Source organism: Gekko japonicus, unplaced genomic scaffold, assembly GCF_001447785.1.
Source record: "Gekko japonicus isolate JY-2015 unplaced genomic scaffold, Gekko_japonicus_V1.1 scaffold936, whole genome shotgun sequence".
Lineage (NCBI taxonomy): Eukaryota > Metazoa > Chordata > Lepidosauria > Squamata > Gekkonidae > Gekko > Gekko japonicus.
Genome location: NW_015173702.1, coordinates 30,072 through 45,811, shown reverse-complemented (window position 1 = coordinate 45,811; position 15,740 = coordinate 30,072). Strand labels below are relative to the sequence as shown.

General features: G+C 42.7%; 1 protein-coding gene across 1 annotated transcript in view; it reads left to right on the top strand.

Annotated features, from left to right (window-relative positions):
* PLEKHA7 (pleckstrin homology domain containing A7) overlaps positions 1–15,740 on the top strand; it is a gene marked incomplete at its 3' end in the record, with an annotated part of 118,527 nt that overhangs the window by 74,434 nt on the left and 28,353 nt on the right. Inside the window, exon 4 of the mRNA XM_015423246.1 lies at positions 11,923–12,006. Within this exon, the coding sequence (XP_015278732.1) occupies positions 11,923–12,006 (84 nt within the window). The remainder of the gene's footprint in view (positions 1–11,922; positions 12,007–15,740) is intronic.

The window sequence follows — 15,740 nt, the reverse complement described above, 5'->3', positions numbered from 1 at the left end:
CTTAGAGGGAACACTGGGTATGACATTGAAAAACTGAGTGCAGTCAGGTAGAAGTCAACTGATATTAAAATTTGGTGTTTGGATCATAGTATATTTGATTTTTCTCTCTCTTTTGCTCTGTGTTACATGCTCCCTGACTCCTTTTTGCTGAAACCCTTTACTTACATATTTTTTTCCAAAAAACTAATTGGAAATATTGAGAAAAAGGGTACTCACAGAAGCATTCAGATTTCTGTGGTGAAAAACAGATTCATGGAATTCTGTGTGTGCATAGGTCAAACTTACTAGACATTACCTGCAGAAGCGTGTAGTGTTGCCCCAACATCTCTTTTTAAACAACTAAAGCTCTGTTGGCAGGAGAGATTGGGATTAGAGAAGCAATATTCTCACTGAAACATTTTCCTTCTCAAGATCTTGCCCAAGGGGTATTGAAGAGATATTATTACACACATTTAAAATCTACTGGAGAGAGCAATTTAGAGCTGGAAAATATCAAGCTGAGAAAGGGTTCGATACCCTTTCTCTTGTGCTACATTTTAAAACCATGATTATCTGACTGAATGAGCATTTCAGTTTTAAATGAGAAGGGAGCGCTCACTGGAGAAGACCCTGATGCTGGGAAAGTTTGAAGGTAAAAGAAGAAGGGGACAGCAACGGATGAGATGGTTAGTGTTATCGATGCAATGAACATGAAATTCCGTAGGATGACAGAAGACAGGAGGGTCTGGCGTGAAGTGTCCTTGGGGTTGCGAAGAGTCGGACTCGACTGTGTGACACAACAACAGCAACAACAACAAAAATGTGGAATATCTGTTGTATTCGCAAACTGAGGGAAAAAATTGCACCATGAATACGCTGAGGATAGTACAACTCCATAGTGTGGTGTCAATGGAAGCCTTGAAGTTGAAGCCAGGCTGCCTCAGGTTCTTTCCAATGCCCATTTATCCTTCACAAAGGTAAATTTGGATAGAGGGGTGTCTGTCGGCGAATAGTTCTCTTCAGGGATTGTTTCGTAGAAAAAGAGCTAGGGGAACTCATTAGTATAACTCATTAGCCTATGCCACACACCCTGACATCACCAGAAGTGTATCATAAGGCCACACGCCCCGCCCCCAACGGTCCCGGCTGCCGCCGGCCTTGCAGCTCCACTGTCGAGCCCCATGAGGGGTGGGAGTGCGAGGAAGCCCCGTGAAGGCCCTCCCTGGCCCCAGGCAGGCAGGGGTGGGGAGAGGCAGGGGGGAAGCAACTTACCCTCCCCTGCCTGCCTCCTCCTGGCTGAATGAGGGCTGGAAGCGGGGCAGCCGGAAGCAGGGGGCGGGGCTTCGTCATGTGCCCCACCCCCCATACCTCACCCGGGGGAACTGCGATCCCCCGTGATCCCCCCCGAAATGACCTCTGGTTTTCTTAGACTTGATTCGTCGTGCACCTGATCAGCTAGATTTGACTCCAGTAGCACCGCTGACATTGTCTCTTGGGGGGACAATGACAGACTCCTCCCCTTGTCTTTGCCTACCTATTATAGCACAATTACACCCCCTTAAATAAGTCCCCCTTTCCCAAATTTGCTACATTTCAGGACTAGGCAGGAGACTGTGAGTGATTCAAATCTCTTTTCAGGGTTAATTATAGCAGTGGGAAGTTCACAGGGTAACCGCCCTCAGAAGTTTCCCTCTTTGGAGGTTGCCATATTTCAGCACAGAGTGAACAACTATGGATATACCCCCCACCCCAAATCATTTACAGCCCTGGAAAACACATACAAAATTGTGGTTTTGAATTGCCGTAGCTGAGTAATGACGTTACAGAGATTTAAAAAAAAGAAGAAGCTAATGGACAGGTAGAAGAAGGAAGTTTTTCCTTTTTATTGAAACAGAAGTATAACTTACATTTGGGAAACTTTCCCTCTTTATTTTTAATGCTGATATCCACACAATGCAAGAGACGTTCTACATTACTTTTTAAAAGCATATTTAGAAAAGCCTAAATTTAAAAATAATTAATCCAGCTCCAAGAGAGGTCTGGCAAGGAATTGAGTTCACTAGCAATTGGGTCCAAAGGTCAGAGAGATCTGTAAATGTGTTGCTGTGGGCTAATGGCAATCCATTCTTAACCATCCCCCTGATTATCATAATTACTGTAGATATTTTTAAAAGCTTTAAAATTATATCAGCCAACTATATCCGCCAACAACCTTTTTTTTTTATAAAAGGTATATGTGGCATCACAAGTGGCAAAAGACTATAACTATATATCCCTATTTAAAATGCAGTTAGACCAGATTCCATGAGTAAACTGAGAAATAAAACATTTTCCATAACAAGATACAACTTGGAAGCAGAGGCAACAACACAATATATTCTCATTAAGTTGCATGCAGCAGAAATTCTCTGGCTTGTTATAATAAGAATGCCCTAAATTATTCTAATTTACTTTAAATTTTAATGTGTATATATTTAGGAACAAAACAAGGTAATTCAAATGTATGATGCTCATTCTTCCATTTGACTTTCAGTACTTTTGCAAACTTTATGTAAGCTTAATTGAACTGAAGGCAGTCTCTACTTTTTTTTTTTTAACATACCAATTAATTTGAAGCAAGACCACATGTTTCTCCAAACAAGGAAATGTATGGTCATTTCCTATCTATACTTGACAGAACAGAAACCTTTATTGGCATAACATAAGTAAACCAAGCAAGGAAACGTTTAAGGGGTAGTACAAGAACAACATCAACTATCTATACTTACATGGACCAGAGCTCTATATATTTTGGACCAATCCTATAGGAAAATATTGAACTATTCACATGTGAGCTTTTAAGTAAGAAGGGGGAGGGACAATTCTGTTAAACTCATTAATGAGAATGCCCTAAATTATTCTAATTTACTTTAAATTTTAATGTGTATATATTTAGGAACAAAACAAGGTAATTCAAATGTATGATGCTCATTCTTCCATTTGACTTTCAGTACTTTTGCAAACTTTATGTAAGCTTAATTGGTATAAAAGAAACAGATCATCAAGAACAGCAATAAAAATGAGACTAACCAAAACCAATGACAAAATTGAAAGGGAAAAATAAATGAAACAATATCAGCTCAACATTAAACTACCTGTGATATGTAATACAGTTTTATTCATATGAAGTTATTTAATAAATTTGTTTTAGTATAGACAGTGGAGTGGAGTGGTTAGCGTATCAGACCAGGATCTGGGAGACTTGGGTTTGAAACTGTGCTCTGTCATGGAGGTTGACTGGACGATCTTGGGCCAGTCATGCCCTCTCAGCCTAACTTAGTTCACAGGGCTGTTGTGAAGATAACTGGAGGAAAGATCATCAGACACTCTGAGTACCCACTGGGGAGATACGCAGAGTATAAATGAATATACAAACACGTTTTTTGTTTTTATTTATAATCTGCCTTTCTCACTGACAATTGCAGAAAATTACATAGTGTAAGTCCATAAAATCAATAGGATAAGACATCTAATAAGCAATGTAATAGAACTGGGATTACAGAAGTCTGAATACAAAGCACATAATTTTAGACATGTGTTACACAATACAGAAAATGATTTTACATAAGTGTATAGGAATGCTGTGATAGCAGAAAAATACAGCAAACCGATAACATACTGAACACAGCGGTAGAGGTTACAATCCCGTTCCCTTTTATAAAACACCACCCCGAACCATTTCATTAATGAGGCATTATGCTTCAAGAGAGCCAGTGTGGTGTTGTGATCAGAGTGTCAGACTGGGAGACCCAGATCTGAATACCCACTCTGCCATGGAAGTTTGCTGAGTCAACCTGGCCCAAGACTTAGCCTAACCTACCGCAGAGGGTTAAGATAAAATGGAGAGGTCCCCACTGTGGAGAAAGATGAGATATAAATGAAGTAAATAACTAAATAAGGAATTAAAAAGCAGATCTTTAATCAGGACTTAGAATAAGGTGCATCCTGAACCAGTTCAAGGATAAATATCTTGGCTAGTAGGCACAACAGGCACCGGAGCAGGGAGACAGAGACAGAGAAGTCCAAAAAGCGAAGTCAAAGCCAGTCCAAGGGTCGGTAATTCATTAGGTGTAGATAGGTCTGAGAAGCAGAATCCAAAGGCAGTCCAGATAACAAAGGCCAAGGTCAGTCCGTAAATCACAAGGAGCAAGGCAAGGCAGGAATTGTGGTCGCTGGTTTCACAGATGTGAGACTCGTTGCTTCCAGGGCTGGGAAGGCATGCCAGCTTGGTTTAAATAAGCCTCTCATAACGAGATGAGTTAAGCAAGGCAAGGTCATGCAATCACTTTGGACTGCTATCGATTGGATGCTGGTGTTGAGCCGAGAGTCTCGCACTGTGCCTCTGCTCTGTAAGTTGCCGGGCGAGATCGTTCCTGGCATTGCTTTGCTGGGGGGGGGATCTGATGAGCTGTCTTGCCCCAGCTAGTCTTCATCATCCTCTCCTGTAGTCTGCCTGGAGGAGGAGTCAGCCTCAGCTGTCAGCGGTGAATCATGGAGCTCCTGGCTTTCCTCAGCTGCTTCTTGTGAGCTGGGCCCAGGCTCTGTGATCCTCAGGGACTTTTCTTCCAGGCTGAGTTCCGACTAATCAAGCTGGCCCACGACAATAAATCCACTAACAAACCCGTGTTAATTCTGGCACTGATGAACTAGCAAATGACCCTGTCATTCTAGGATAGGTACAGCAATACTTATCAATCATGATAATCAAGGGGAGCGGTGGCGCAGGCGGTTAAATGCCTGCATATAACATCTATAAACAGCTGCGGCAGCTGTTCGATTCCCACCGCGGCCAGAGTGAGCACCTGGCCCCAGTCCCAGCTCCCGCCAACCCAGCGGTTCAAAAGCACGATGTAACACCAAATGTGCGAGTAGATCAATGGGTACCTACCTTAGATGGTAGGGGGCACCCTCCCCCCGTCGAGGGGGGTTCGTGGAGTGGTGACGAGAGGCGAGGTGAGGCGGTGAGCGGCGGACGGCAAGCGGTGGAAAAATGGCGATGGAGGACAACATCTTCGAGGGTCCGGACGGTGGTGAAAAAGGCAGAGCCAGGAGGACACCGGAGCGTGGAGGGCGCAGGCGCGGCAGAGCCTCAATGGACGGAGCCGAAAGCTGCACCTGAAGCGCGCCGAGCGCCAGAGAGGCCTGCTGTATCACCACCGGAAAAAGATCACGGACAGAAAGAGGTAGAAGCCAGAAGAAGCCGTGCCGATGAGCCGACGAGCCAATCTAGAATGTCCCTCCACTGGGTGCTGTTAGGACAGTCCCCACCCCAGCATACATGTGGCCCTAGGTAAGGGATAATGGTTAACTGTAGCTGCTCAAAGACCCCCTGGGGGGGTTCGAGCGGGGTAGCAAGTTGAAAGTTAAATAAATAAATAAATAAATAAATGATAGCTAAATGGAACCCCCATGTCTTGAATACTAGTTAAGTTCAACAGCAAAGGAGGCTGTAGCCTGTGTGATACCACAAATAAGCACACCACCCAAATCTCAGATCGTGTCCCTCCAGCTCCAAAAGCCTTTTGTTTCTCAACAACAACCACTCTTTCATCCAGATTAGGCAGCAGGTGGCAAAATATATTTTCAAATTAGGTAAACGCAAACCTCCTCTTTCCTTCACATCTTGTAATACCATATATTTAACTCTTGGTTTCCCACCTGCCATATAAACTTAGATATATCCTTTTACCAGTGTTTAAACAATACATCAATTGTCGAAACTGGTATTGTTTTGAACAAAAACAACATACTAGATAAAACATTCATCTAAATTACAGATATCCTCCTCAGCAAGGAAAGTTGCCATTTATCTCATCTTAACATATCTTTTTAAACTTCCTTCCATATCTTGACATAATTATTTTGAAATAGTATACAGTTCATGTTTGTCAACATAAAACCTAAATATTTTATCTTCTTTTCAAACTTAAAACCAAATTTTTCCATCAATTCTGATTATTTTCATATTTTTGTTTTCTCTTCATTCTTTTCATTACTCTTAAAGCCCGCTGGTGCACCAAATGCTTTCAGCTTAGCCATCAAAACTTCAATCCTCTTTAGGGGTTCTTCTACAACTAAGACCAAGTCATCTGCAAAAGCTCTTAATTTGTAAATCCCCCAATCCTCTCATCATGTCTTATATCTCTATTCAATATTTCAAGAACCAAGATAAACAAAAGAGGGAATAGTGGGCAGCCTTGTCATGTACCTTTTTCAATCTCACAAGGTTTTGTTAAGTCTTCATTAACAATTATCTTAGCTGTCCATGAAGTATAAATTGATTTCACCTGTTTTATGAAATTCTCACCAAAATGAATATCTTCCCAAACCTTAAACAGAAAGGACCAGTTCAAATTGTCAAAAGCTTTCTCAGCATCTAGAAAAATCAGAGCTGATTGTTTTTTGTTATGTTTTTCCGAGTATTCCAAAATATGTACTACAGTTCTGACATTGCCTTTCAGCTGTCTCTTAGGTAAGAAGCCACATTAATCTCCATGAATGAAGGCTTGCAAAATTTAATGTTAATCTTTCTGCCAAAAGTGTAATAAACAATTTATAGTCATTACCAATGTTCCCTCTAAGCTGTGTAGTCTTGTGAGCAAAAATTGTACCTTGTGAGCTACTGGCATTGAAGTTGTGAGCGAGCGATTTGGCTACTGCATAAAGTAGTTTGCTCTGGAGCCATCCTTCCTGAGCTAAGGCAAAAATGTGTGAGCCAGAGGCTAAAAAACTGTAAGCTAGCTCACACTGACTCAGCTTAGAGGGAACAATGGTCATTACTCAATAATGAAATTGGTCTATATTACTTTGTCAGGATCAGGTCTGATTGCATCCATGTTCACACCCATTTATTCCCTGGAATGAAATTTTGTGATTGCAGGATTTGTGCAGATCTTATTGTTGGGTGTCGGGATCTTAGTCTGCATCAGCCATATCTTTGTGAATGGGCAACTTTCTGTTTTCAATCTTTCTATATACACGAAGAATAGTATCTTGTCTTCGGAGATGTGGGGGAGTGATGCGGCACAATGTGGGTAGCCAATAGGTCGGCGTGGGTTTAATACATCCACTGATGATTTTCATTGTTGTGTTGAGTTGGACATCAAGTTTGTGAATATGGGGGCTGTTGAGCCACACTGAAGCACCATATTCTGCAGTACTATACAGCAACCCAAAGCTGAGCATCTAAGTGTTGCAGCAGACGCCCCCCCAAGTTGTACCACATAATTTTTAGAGAATGTTGTTCTGCATGCATATTTTCGCTGCTACATTTGTAAGATGGAGTTTATAGCTCAAGGTCCTGTCCAGGGTAATGCCAAAGTACTTAGGTATATGGTTGTGCATAAGTTGGGTGACATTAAGGTAGACATTCAGTTCACAGTTGGCAAGATTGTTATTGAGATGGAAACAGGAGCATTCTGTTTTTCCTGGACTTGGGATAAGCTGCCTCTCGCTCTGGTCGCTCCAGCCTGGAATATATTCTTTCTGATATCCTTGAGGAATGTGCCATTTCGCCGTAGATGTAACAGCTCCAATGAATCGGCAGTAGTTATTATGTATTGGAGGGACCCATCCAAGACACCTATCCAGATCTTCACTGAAACTTTTCCAATTCACCCTCTGTATGTGTGAACCACATTTGATCCATGTTTCCTCTTTTTGGATGTAGAGAGTAATTATAGTGATCTTAAATTGCAGTAACTGGGATCCAAGGATATACACACGAGAGCTTTTCAGTCTCCCCCTCTGGCAGCATTTCTCAGAAGTCTGCATATTCTCCGGAGTGCCATTTCATGAGCTGTAACTGACTTCCACTGGAAAGGAAAATAAGGAGTTCACCGTCTTACTTTGCATGCACCCACAGGCCTCTTTGGATCTCAGACAATTAGTTTAAATAGCTAGATATTATAAATCGTTTATGTCAAGGGTGTCGTTGGAACTATTAGGAAGAATAATTCTATGGAAAATGTTGAAATTACACTGGATTCTAGATACCAGTGTTTGTTCTACCTACTCTTAAAATGCAACAAATTATCTGATCCTCAGAATTATACTGATAGATTCCTAGGTGGGTAAAAGGACTTTAGTTAACATATGTCTCCTTCCCCCTTCCTTTCCCCCTTTCCTGTCACCAGCAAAACCAGGGGATAAATAAGCAAATAAGTATTCTGCTTGCATCACATTTTGCCTTTTTTGTGTCCCCAATATATTCTCCTAATCCACATATAATTCAGTGTTGATTCTGAACTCTATGCCTTCTTATTTCAAATTGAAAGTAATTTGAAATTGAGACTTTCTTCTCATCTTTTGCTTTCTCCATATAGTTCTCTTTTCTTAGACAAGATCTCTGTCACAAGTAGGTTTTAGTAGGCTACAAGATGTTAATGTAAAATGATCAGTCCAAGTTAAAATATCCTTCTGAACATGCATGCAGCAAACAATGTATTATGTTGGTGAAAAAGGAGCTCTCTTGCAGTTTTGCAAGCATTGCTAATCTTGATATGATTTCCTTCCACACCTGAACAGTTCTCATATGTTCTGTCCTAGAGTCTGTATTTAGAATCCTAAAATCACTTTCCTGGGAGTAAGCTCCATTGAATAGACCTGTTGGGCTCTGAGTAAACCTGCTTAGGATTGCCCTCTCTTTCCCTTCTCTAATGTCTTTCATGAGGCCTCATGGGCCTCACGTGAAGGAGGTAAACATCAGCCATTCCATCTCCTGTGTCTCTGAAGAACCCGTTGCTCCACAGACTCAACAGGATGAGAGCACCACTACAGCCCTGGCACTTCTGCTGCCAAACAAGAGGTAGGGAGATCCACATTTCCTCTGGGCCAGGGTAGCAGGAAGTAGGTTGGAGCAGCAAGAACAGGAGCAGACGTTGGCCTATCTAGCTTGTCTATAGGTCTTTTGGGTTAATCTAGTTGGTCACTGTGTGTAACAGATGCAGGACTAGATGGGCTGGTATGACTGAGTAGAGTTGCTCTTATGTTCTCATGAATGTATTAGTGATCGGTATTAACTAGCAAATGTGCTAATTCTTTTCTTAACTTTGCAAGTAAGAAAATATGCTTTAGGCTGATCTTGCATTGAGCAGGGGGTTGGACTAGATGGCCTGTATGGCTCCTTCCAACTCTACAATTTTATGATTTCATGGAATAAGTACCTAGTATTATGTGTTAATTTATGTGCAAGTAACTGAAAGGATCTAGGGTTGCCAGGTCCCTACCTTTTGCCGGCAGGGGGGTGGGGTGGAGAAGCTCTTCCCCCAGGATCTTCTGGCATGTGTGCTATGTGCATGCACGCTGCGATGACATCACCTCCAGGTGACATTATCACACTGGGCATGTTGGCCTGATCCAGGCCCTTTGGTGGTGGTGTTCTCCCTAGGGTTCCCAAGTCTGAGCAGCGCTGGAGCAGGGGACTCCAGCGCCGCTCCGGGAGTGCACGTGCACCACAGCCACATCACCTGGAAGTGACTCGACCACGCCGGGCATGCTGGGGGTGGGGCCACGACCATCCAAGGGAAAACCATAGTTTTCCCTCGGATGACCATGGTCCCGTCCCCAGCGTGCCCGGAGTGGTTGCATCACTTCCGGGTGACGTGCACATCGCGTGCTTTGGGGGTGGGGTTCCCCCCGGGGCCCGATCTGCCAGCGGCAGGGAACGGGCCTCTGGGGTGGGGTTTTCCCCGCCCCCCCGGGGGGACTTTGCAAGCCTAGTTCTCCCACCTGCCAGATCTGGGCTGGTGGATCAGGAGCCCCTAAAGTGGGCAAATGCCGCCCCCCCTGGGGGATCTGGCAATCCTAAAAGGATCTGATGTTGAGTCAGTTGAGATTGTCAAAACATGTAATTTTCACATGTAATACTCTAGGTAAAGGTAAAGGTTTCTCTTGCTTGAAAGCCAGTCGAATCCGACTCTAGGGATGCGGTTGAGATTGTCAAAACAGGATTTTCACATGTAATACTCTAGGTAAAGGTTTATCTTGCTCGAAAGCCAGTCAAATTCGACTCTAGGGATGCGGTGCTCATCTCCATTTCCAAGCCAAAGAGCCAGCGCTGTCGAAAGACATTTCCGTGGACATGTGGCCGGCATGACCAGATGCCGAGGTGCACGGAACGCTGTTACCTTCCCACCGAAGCTGTACCCATTTATCTACTTGCAATTTCTTGCATTCGAACTGCTAGGTTGGCAGTAGCTGGGGCCAGAGACGGGAGCTCACTCCGTCATGCGGTACACTCGGGTCTCGAACTGCTGAAATACCGACCTTCCAGTCTGCAGCTCAGCGTCTTAACCACGAGCCACCACAGCTCTTGTAATACTCTAGTACAGCTAAAAACATTTCATGTAAGTGTATGCACTTGTTTTTTTAAAGCAATGCTATTAGACATGGTTTCAACAGAAGAGTAAGGTGTAAAATACTAGAAGAACAATTGTGTCAGAATGCATTTTAGGGGTATAAGCAAGTATTTATAAGCAAATATTTTCATGATGATATGATCACTGAAAAATGGCTGATATGATAGTTAAAAAAACACCTTGTGTTTATACTAAGTAAAGGTAAAGGTTTCCCTTGCTCGAAAGCCAGTCGAATCCGACTCTAGGGTTGCGGTGCTCATCTCCGTTTCAAAGCCGAAGAGCCAGCGCTGTCCGAAGACATTTCCGTGGTCATGTGGCCGGCGTGACTAAACACCAAGGCGCACGGAACGCTGTTACCTTCCCACCGAAGTGCTACCTATTTATCTACTTGCAATTTTTTGCTTTCGAACTGCTAGGTTGGCAGGAGCTGGAGCTAGAGACGGGAGGTCACTCCCTCTTGCGGCACACTCGGGTTTCGAACTGCTGAACTACTGACAAAAAAATTGGCAACATACGTTCTACAAACTGATATATAAAATACAAAATATTTTGTATTTGATATACTTGCATGAATACAAAAAGTTTGTATGGATGACTTCATTCTTCAGGACTGGGTTTGTCAGGTCTCCCACTGTGGTGGGAGACATCTTGCCATCAACTCTTCGTTCCCACTGTCACTCATAATAGCAGTAGGAGAAGAATTTTTTTAAATGCCATTGGGCTGATGGTGTGGCATCACTCTTGGGTAAAACCCGGAAATGCCAGTCCTCTCTGGGAGTTGCCAAAAATCAGTTCCAGTTTCCTTCTATGTCTCTCCCCTACTTCTCCAGCTCCTGCCAGTTGCTAGGCACAGCCTGACATCCAAGACCAAAAGCCAGTTTGTTTGTTTGTTTATTTATTTATGAACCAGTGCAGCTGATGGAGTTGTCTGTGGCGTTCCTGTCAGGACTCATGCTGCTGCGTTCTGGATCAGCTGGAGCTTCTGGATCAGTCTCAAGGGCAGGCCATTGGGGGATGAAAACAGTGACATGCATAACTGGGTTTGGTTAACTATCACAAGTGTATGCAACCAATTACCTTAGTTGGATTGAAACAGAGTAGGCAATTTCTCACAAAGGAGAAGGAGGAGGAGACTGGATTTATACCCTGCCCTTCACTTGGAGTCTCAGAGTGGCTTCCAAACTCCTTCCCCTTCCCCTCCCCACAACAGACACCCTGTGAGGTAGGTGGAGCTGAGAGAGCTCTTTCAAGAACTGCTCTTTCAAGGACAGCTCTGACAGAACTGTGACTTGCCCAAGGTCATCCAGCAGCTGCAAGTGGAGGAGTGGGGAATCAAACCCAGTTGTCCCAGATTAGAATCTGCACACTTAACCACTACACCAGATCCAACAAGTCTATGAAATACAGATGGAACTATTTCATTCCTACAGTGCACTGCTGAAAATTGCAACTATGGAGAAGCAGGAAATGGGCCAATGAAATAATATAATTTTTTTCTGAGATATGCTTGCTTGCTTATTAAAGTCTACTATGGTTTTCTTTTCAGCCATAATCAACAGACTACAACATTTAAGCATCCTGTGACTGGCCAGTTTTCTCCTGAAAACTCTGAATTTATTTTACAAGAGGAGTAAGTAGATTAACTTGTTATATTATTTTTCTCTTACAAAGTAATTTTTATAGGGTGCGTTATAAACATTTGAATATTTCTGCTTTAAGGCCATGTTACAATTCCAGAAAGTGTCACTTTAAAACTTCCCTATTTGTAGCAGTATTAATGTTTATTAGTCTTAGAATTATTAATGCAACTGTTACCATGGAACGAAGGTATACATTCACATTCCCTCGTGTGCCTGCCGCCCCGGCTTGGCTCATTTGCATATGTATACGTGTGCATGTTTAGAGGAGACATCATGGAAATGAAGAGTAGGCAATTCTAAATTCAAGGTTTAATTTCATTTAACTACAAAAGTAGGGTTGCCAGCTCCAGATTGGGAAATACCTGGAGATTTGGGGGTGGAGCCTGGAGAGGGCGGGGTTTGGGGAGGGGGAGGGACCTCAGCAGGGTATATTTACTCCACCCTCCAAAGCAGACATTTTCTCCAGGGGAACTGATCTCTGTCAGCTGGAGATCAGTTGTAATTCCAGGAAATCTCCAGGCTGGCAACCCTATACGAAGGATAGATAAAAGGTAGACATTTAAAATGCAGTACAAGCCAGGAAATTATTCATTGTGTAAATAGTAAAAATACCCAGTTAGAACCATCTGAAACAGATTCTTGCTGTCATCAAAGAAACTTAATACGGCCCTCCCAGTATATTTTTTATTTTAACTTTTTATTATCCATTATTATATATTAACAAAACTGAACAAACCAGACAAAAACACAAGAAAGGCAAAATACCAAAGAAATTGAGGGAAAGGGCAAGAAAAAAAATTATGATGCTAACAATCATTGCCATAGATTTTATTTTACAACTCCACCATTTATGCCTATTTAATTTGTCAAATTATATCTTTCCATATATTCCTAGTACTGAATGGAAGAGTTGTTGAAAAAGTTATGAACAGATACCAGATGGCATAAAAAGCCATTTGCTGTCATCAGAGGGACTTGATAAGACCCTCTCAGTGTACTGATGTGTGAAAAGTACTCTCCAAATATAGGGAGGCAAGAAGATTAAGAGGACACAAGGCACTGGCAAAGCTAAAGCCTTTTATAGGAGAGTCTAGGCATGGAGGGATTTAAAGTATGGTTGGTGAGGAGATTGCCACAATAATGACTGATAGTTGTGGCCTGCAGTCCCCATTCTACCCTGCCCTCCTCAGGGTTCCCAACTCCCTGGAGGGGCTTTCCCCTCTTTCGCCCAGTAGCTGCTACCACCAGCTACCTTTTTAAAGGAATTGCCCATTGGGAGGGACAGGGCTCCCAGCTTTCCTTCCACATCCTGAGGCCTTACCATGACCTCTATGTCTCCCATTGCCCAGCACCTGGCTACCGCAGGGACAGGTTACTGCCTTGCATGTCCCTGGGGGTATAGCCAGTTGCCCACAGACTGCCTTCCCCCCTTCTGGCACTCCTTTTTAAAAAGCGTGTCTGAAACGGTGGAGGTCTACGTGGTGCAGAGAACCACTTCCACCAGCATATCACCAGATTTGAGCAAGGGTTAAAGTATTTATTTAAAATAACACCAGCATATCACCAGATTTGAGCAAGGAAAACCAAAAGAAATTGGTAAAAATGCAAATACTCTATACTCTCAATAAACATGTCCTATCTGGTGGTAAAAGGACAGGCTCTTTATCTTAGCTAGTTACAAATCTCTACTGATTTGCCATTACCTTCAGGCTCCCTTCAGATGTCCAGGCTGACCACATGGTCAATGGCTGCCTGATTGCAAACCTCAGCTCAGAGGTCTGCCCAACAAAGCATCCCAAAGAAAAGAGACCACCTTCCCCTTGCAAGGAGGTTTTAGCAAAGCTCTGTCTCCCGCAATTGACCAGGCCAAAGATGCACTTCCTGGAGGTCTCCAGGACATTTCTTGGAGACTGGTCTTGGAGCTGTTCTAGTTTCAATCCTCCAAACCTGTATTCCCTGCTTGAAGAAGTGGTGGTTAGCTGGCCCATCCCAATATCTGTCCTGCTAGATCTATTAGCATTTGCATAAAGGTACGCTGGAAAGCCATTGCCCAGACTTCCCTGCCTAGAGAAAGAAAAAATACTTTTAAAATGCCAAGTGGATGTTTGCTGTTTGCCAACCTCCAGGGAGAAACTGCATGTCTTCACAGAATAATTTCTTCATTTTATACCTTTTAGCACTTTAAATATTTCCAGAGCAACATACTTCTAAGTGGGCTTTAATCTGAGCCCAGTTTTATCTTATTTTTTTCGAGACCTTTGCCTTTCTTTGAAGGCCTCTTACAGAATATTTGAGCTCATAAGTTAAAAAATCTTCAAAACAACTTATGTTCAGTAGAAAAGTTCATACAACCTCCTTCTAAAATGATCTGAATTGGATAGTGGAGACTTCTATTCCTTTTAAAGTGACAAGGCAACCTCTCCCCCTCCGACGAGCAGCTTTCTGGTCAGTCTGGGAATTCCATTGCTCTCAGGCACCGTCCAAAAACTTTCTGCACAATAGAAAACTTTTTTGTTGTACACTCGGAATAAATAATATTATTCCTATTAGTTTCCTATCTTCCACATACTTACCTTCAGCATATGCTTTGATTATGCCACTAAAAAGCATATTCAGATTCTGCAAACTCAGGGGAGGGGTTGAGACAACCGTTGTCAAGGAACCTGTGATGGTACTTCTTGGGTTGCGGTTAACTGGCTGAGGCTATAAACTGATGTAATAACTGTGCATTTTGTAGTCAGTTTTAAAATTGAGCAGGACTCAATATTACTGAGTGGTTTGGAAAGATATTTGAGAAGTTTAAGGCTGCATTACTATGTACATTTGTTTGGAAGTTAGTCCTATTTAAATTGAGAGGATTTACTTCTGAGTAAATTGGAATTTACTCATAATTTACTGAGTAAATTGGAATTTACTCATAATTTACTGAGTAAATTGGAATTTACTTGGAGCTGCGGTGGCTCAAATGGTTAAGACGCTGAACTGCAGGCTGTGGAAGGTCGGTAGTTCAGCAGTTCGAGACCCAGGTGCCGCATGATGGAGTGAGCTCCTGTCTCTACTTCCAGCTCCTGCCAACCTAGCCGTTCGAAAGCAAGAGATTGCAAGTAGATAAATAGGGACCACTTCGGTGGGAAGGTAACAGCGTTCCGTGCGCCTTGGTGTTTAGTCATGCTGGCCACATGACCACGGAAACATCTTTGGACAGTGCTGGCTCTTCGGCTTGGAAACGGAGATGAGCACCGCAACCCTAGAGTCGGATTCGACTGGCTTTCGAGCAAGGGAACCTTTACCCTTTTAAATTGGAATTATATTTTAAAGCAGTAGCCGTGTTCTCATTGACAGTAAATTTAATTAGAATATTGAAATTTCACTGGACTCAATAATTGGTAGATGTACACAGAAGGCTTTTCATTTATATTAATGTATGCGCATGTTTATCTGTGATGAATTTGAAAGCATCCTACAGGGAAACATTTGCAGCAGATTATTATGGAGCTGCGTACTGCCAGAGCAACAGAATCAGAAACCATAGGGCACTGTGCCTTGCTCTACCTTTATTTATTTATTTATTTATCCTACAGGGAAACATTTGCAGCAGATTATTATGGAGCTGCGTACTGCCAGAGCAACAGAATCAGAAACCATAGGGCACTGTGCCTTGCTCTACCTTTATTTATTTATTTATTTATTTATTTATTTATTTATTTATTTATTTCATTCGATT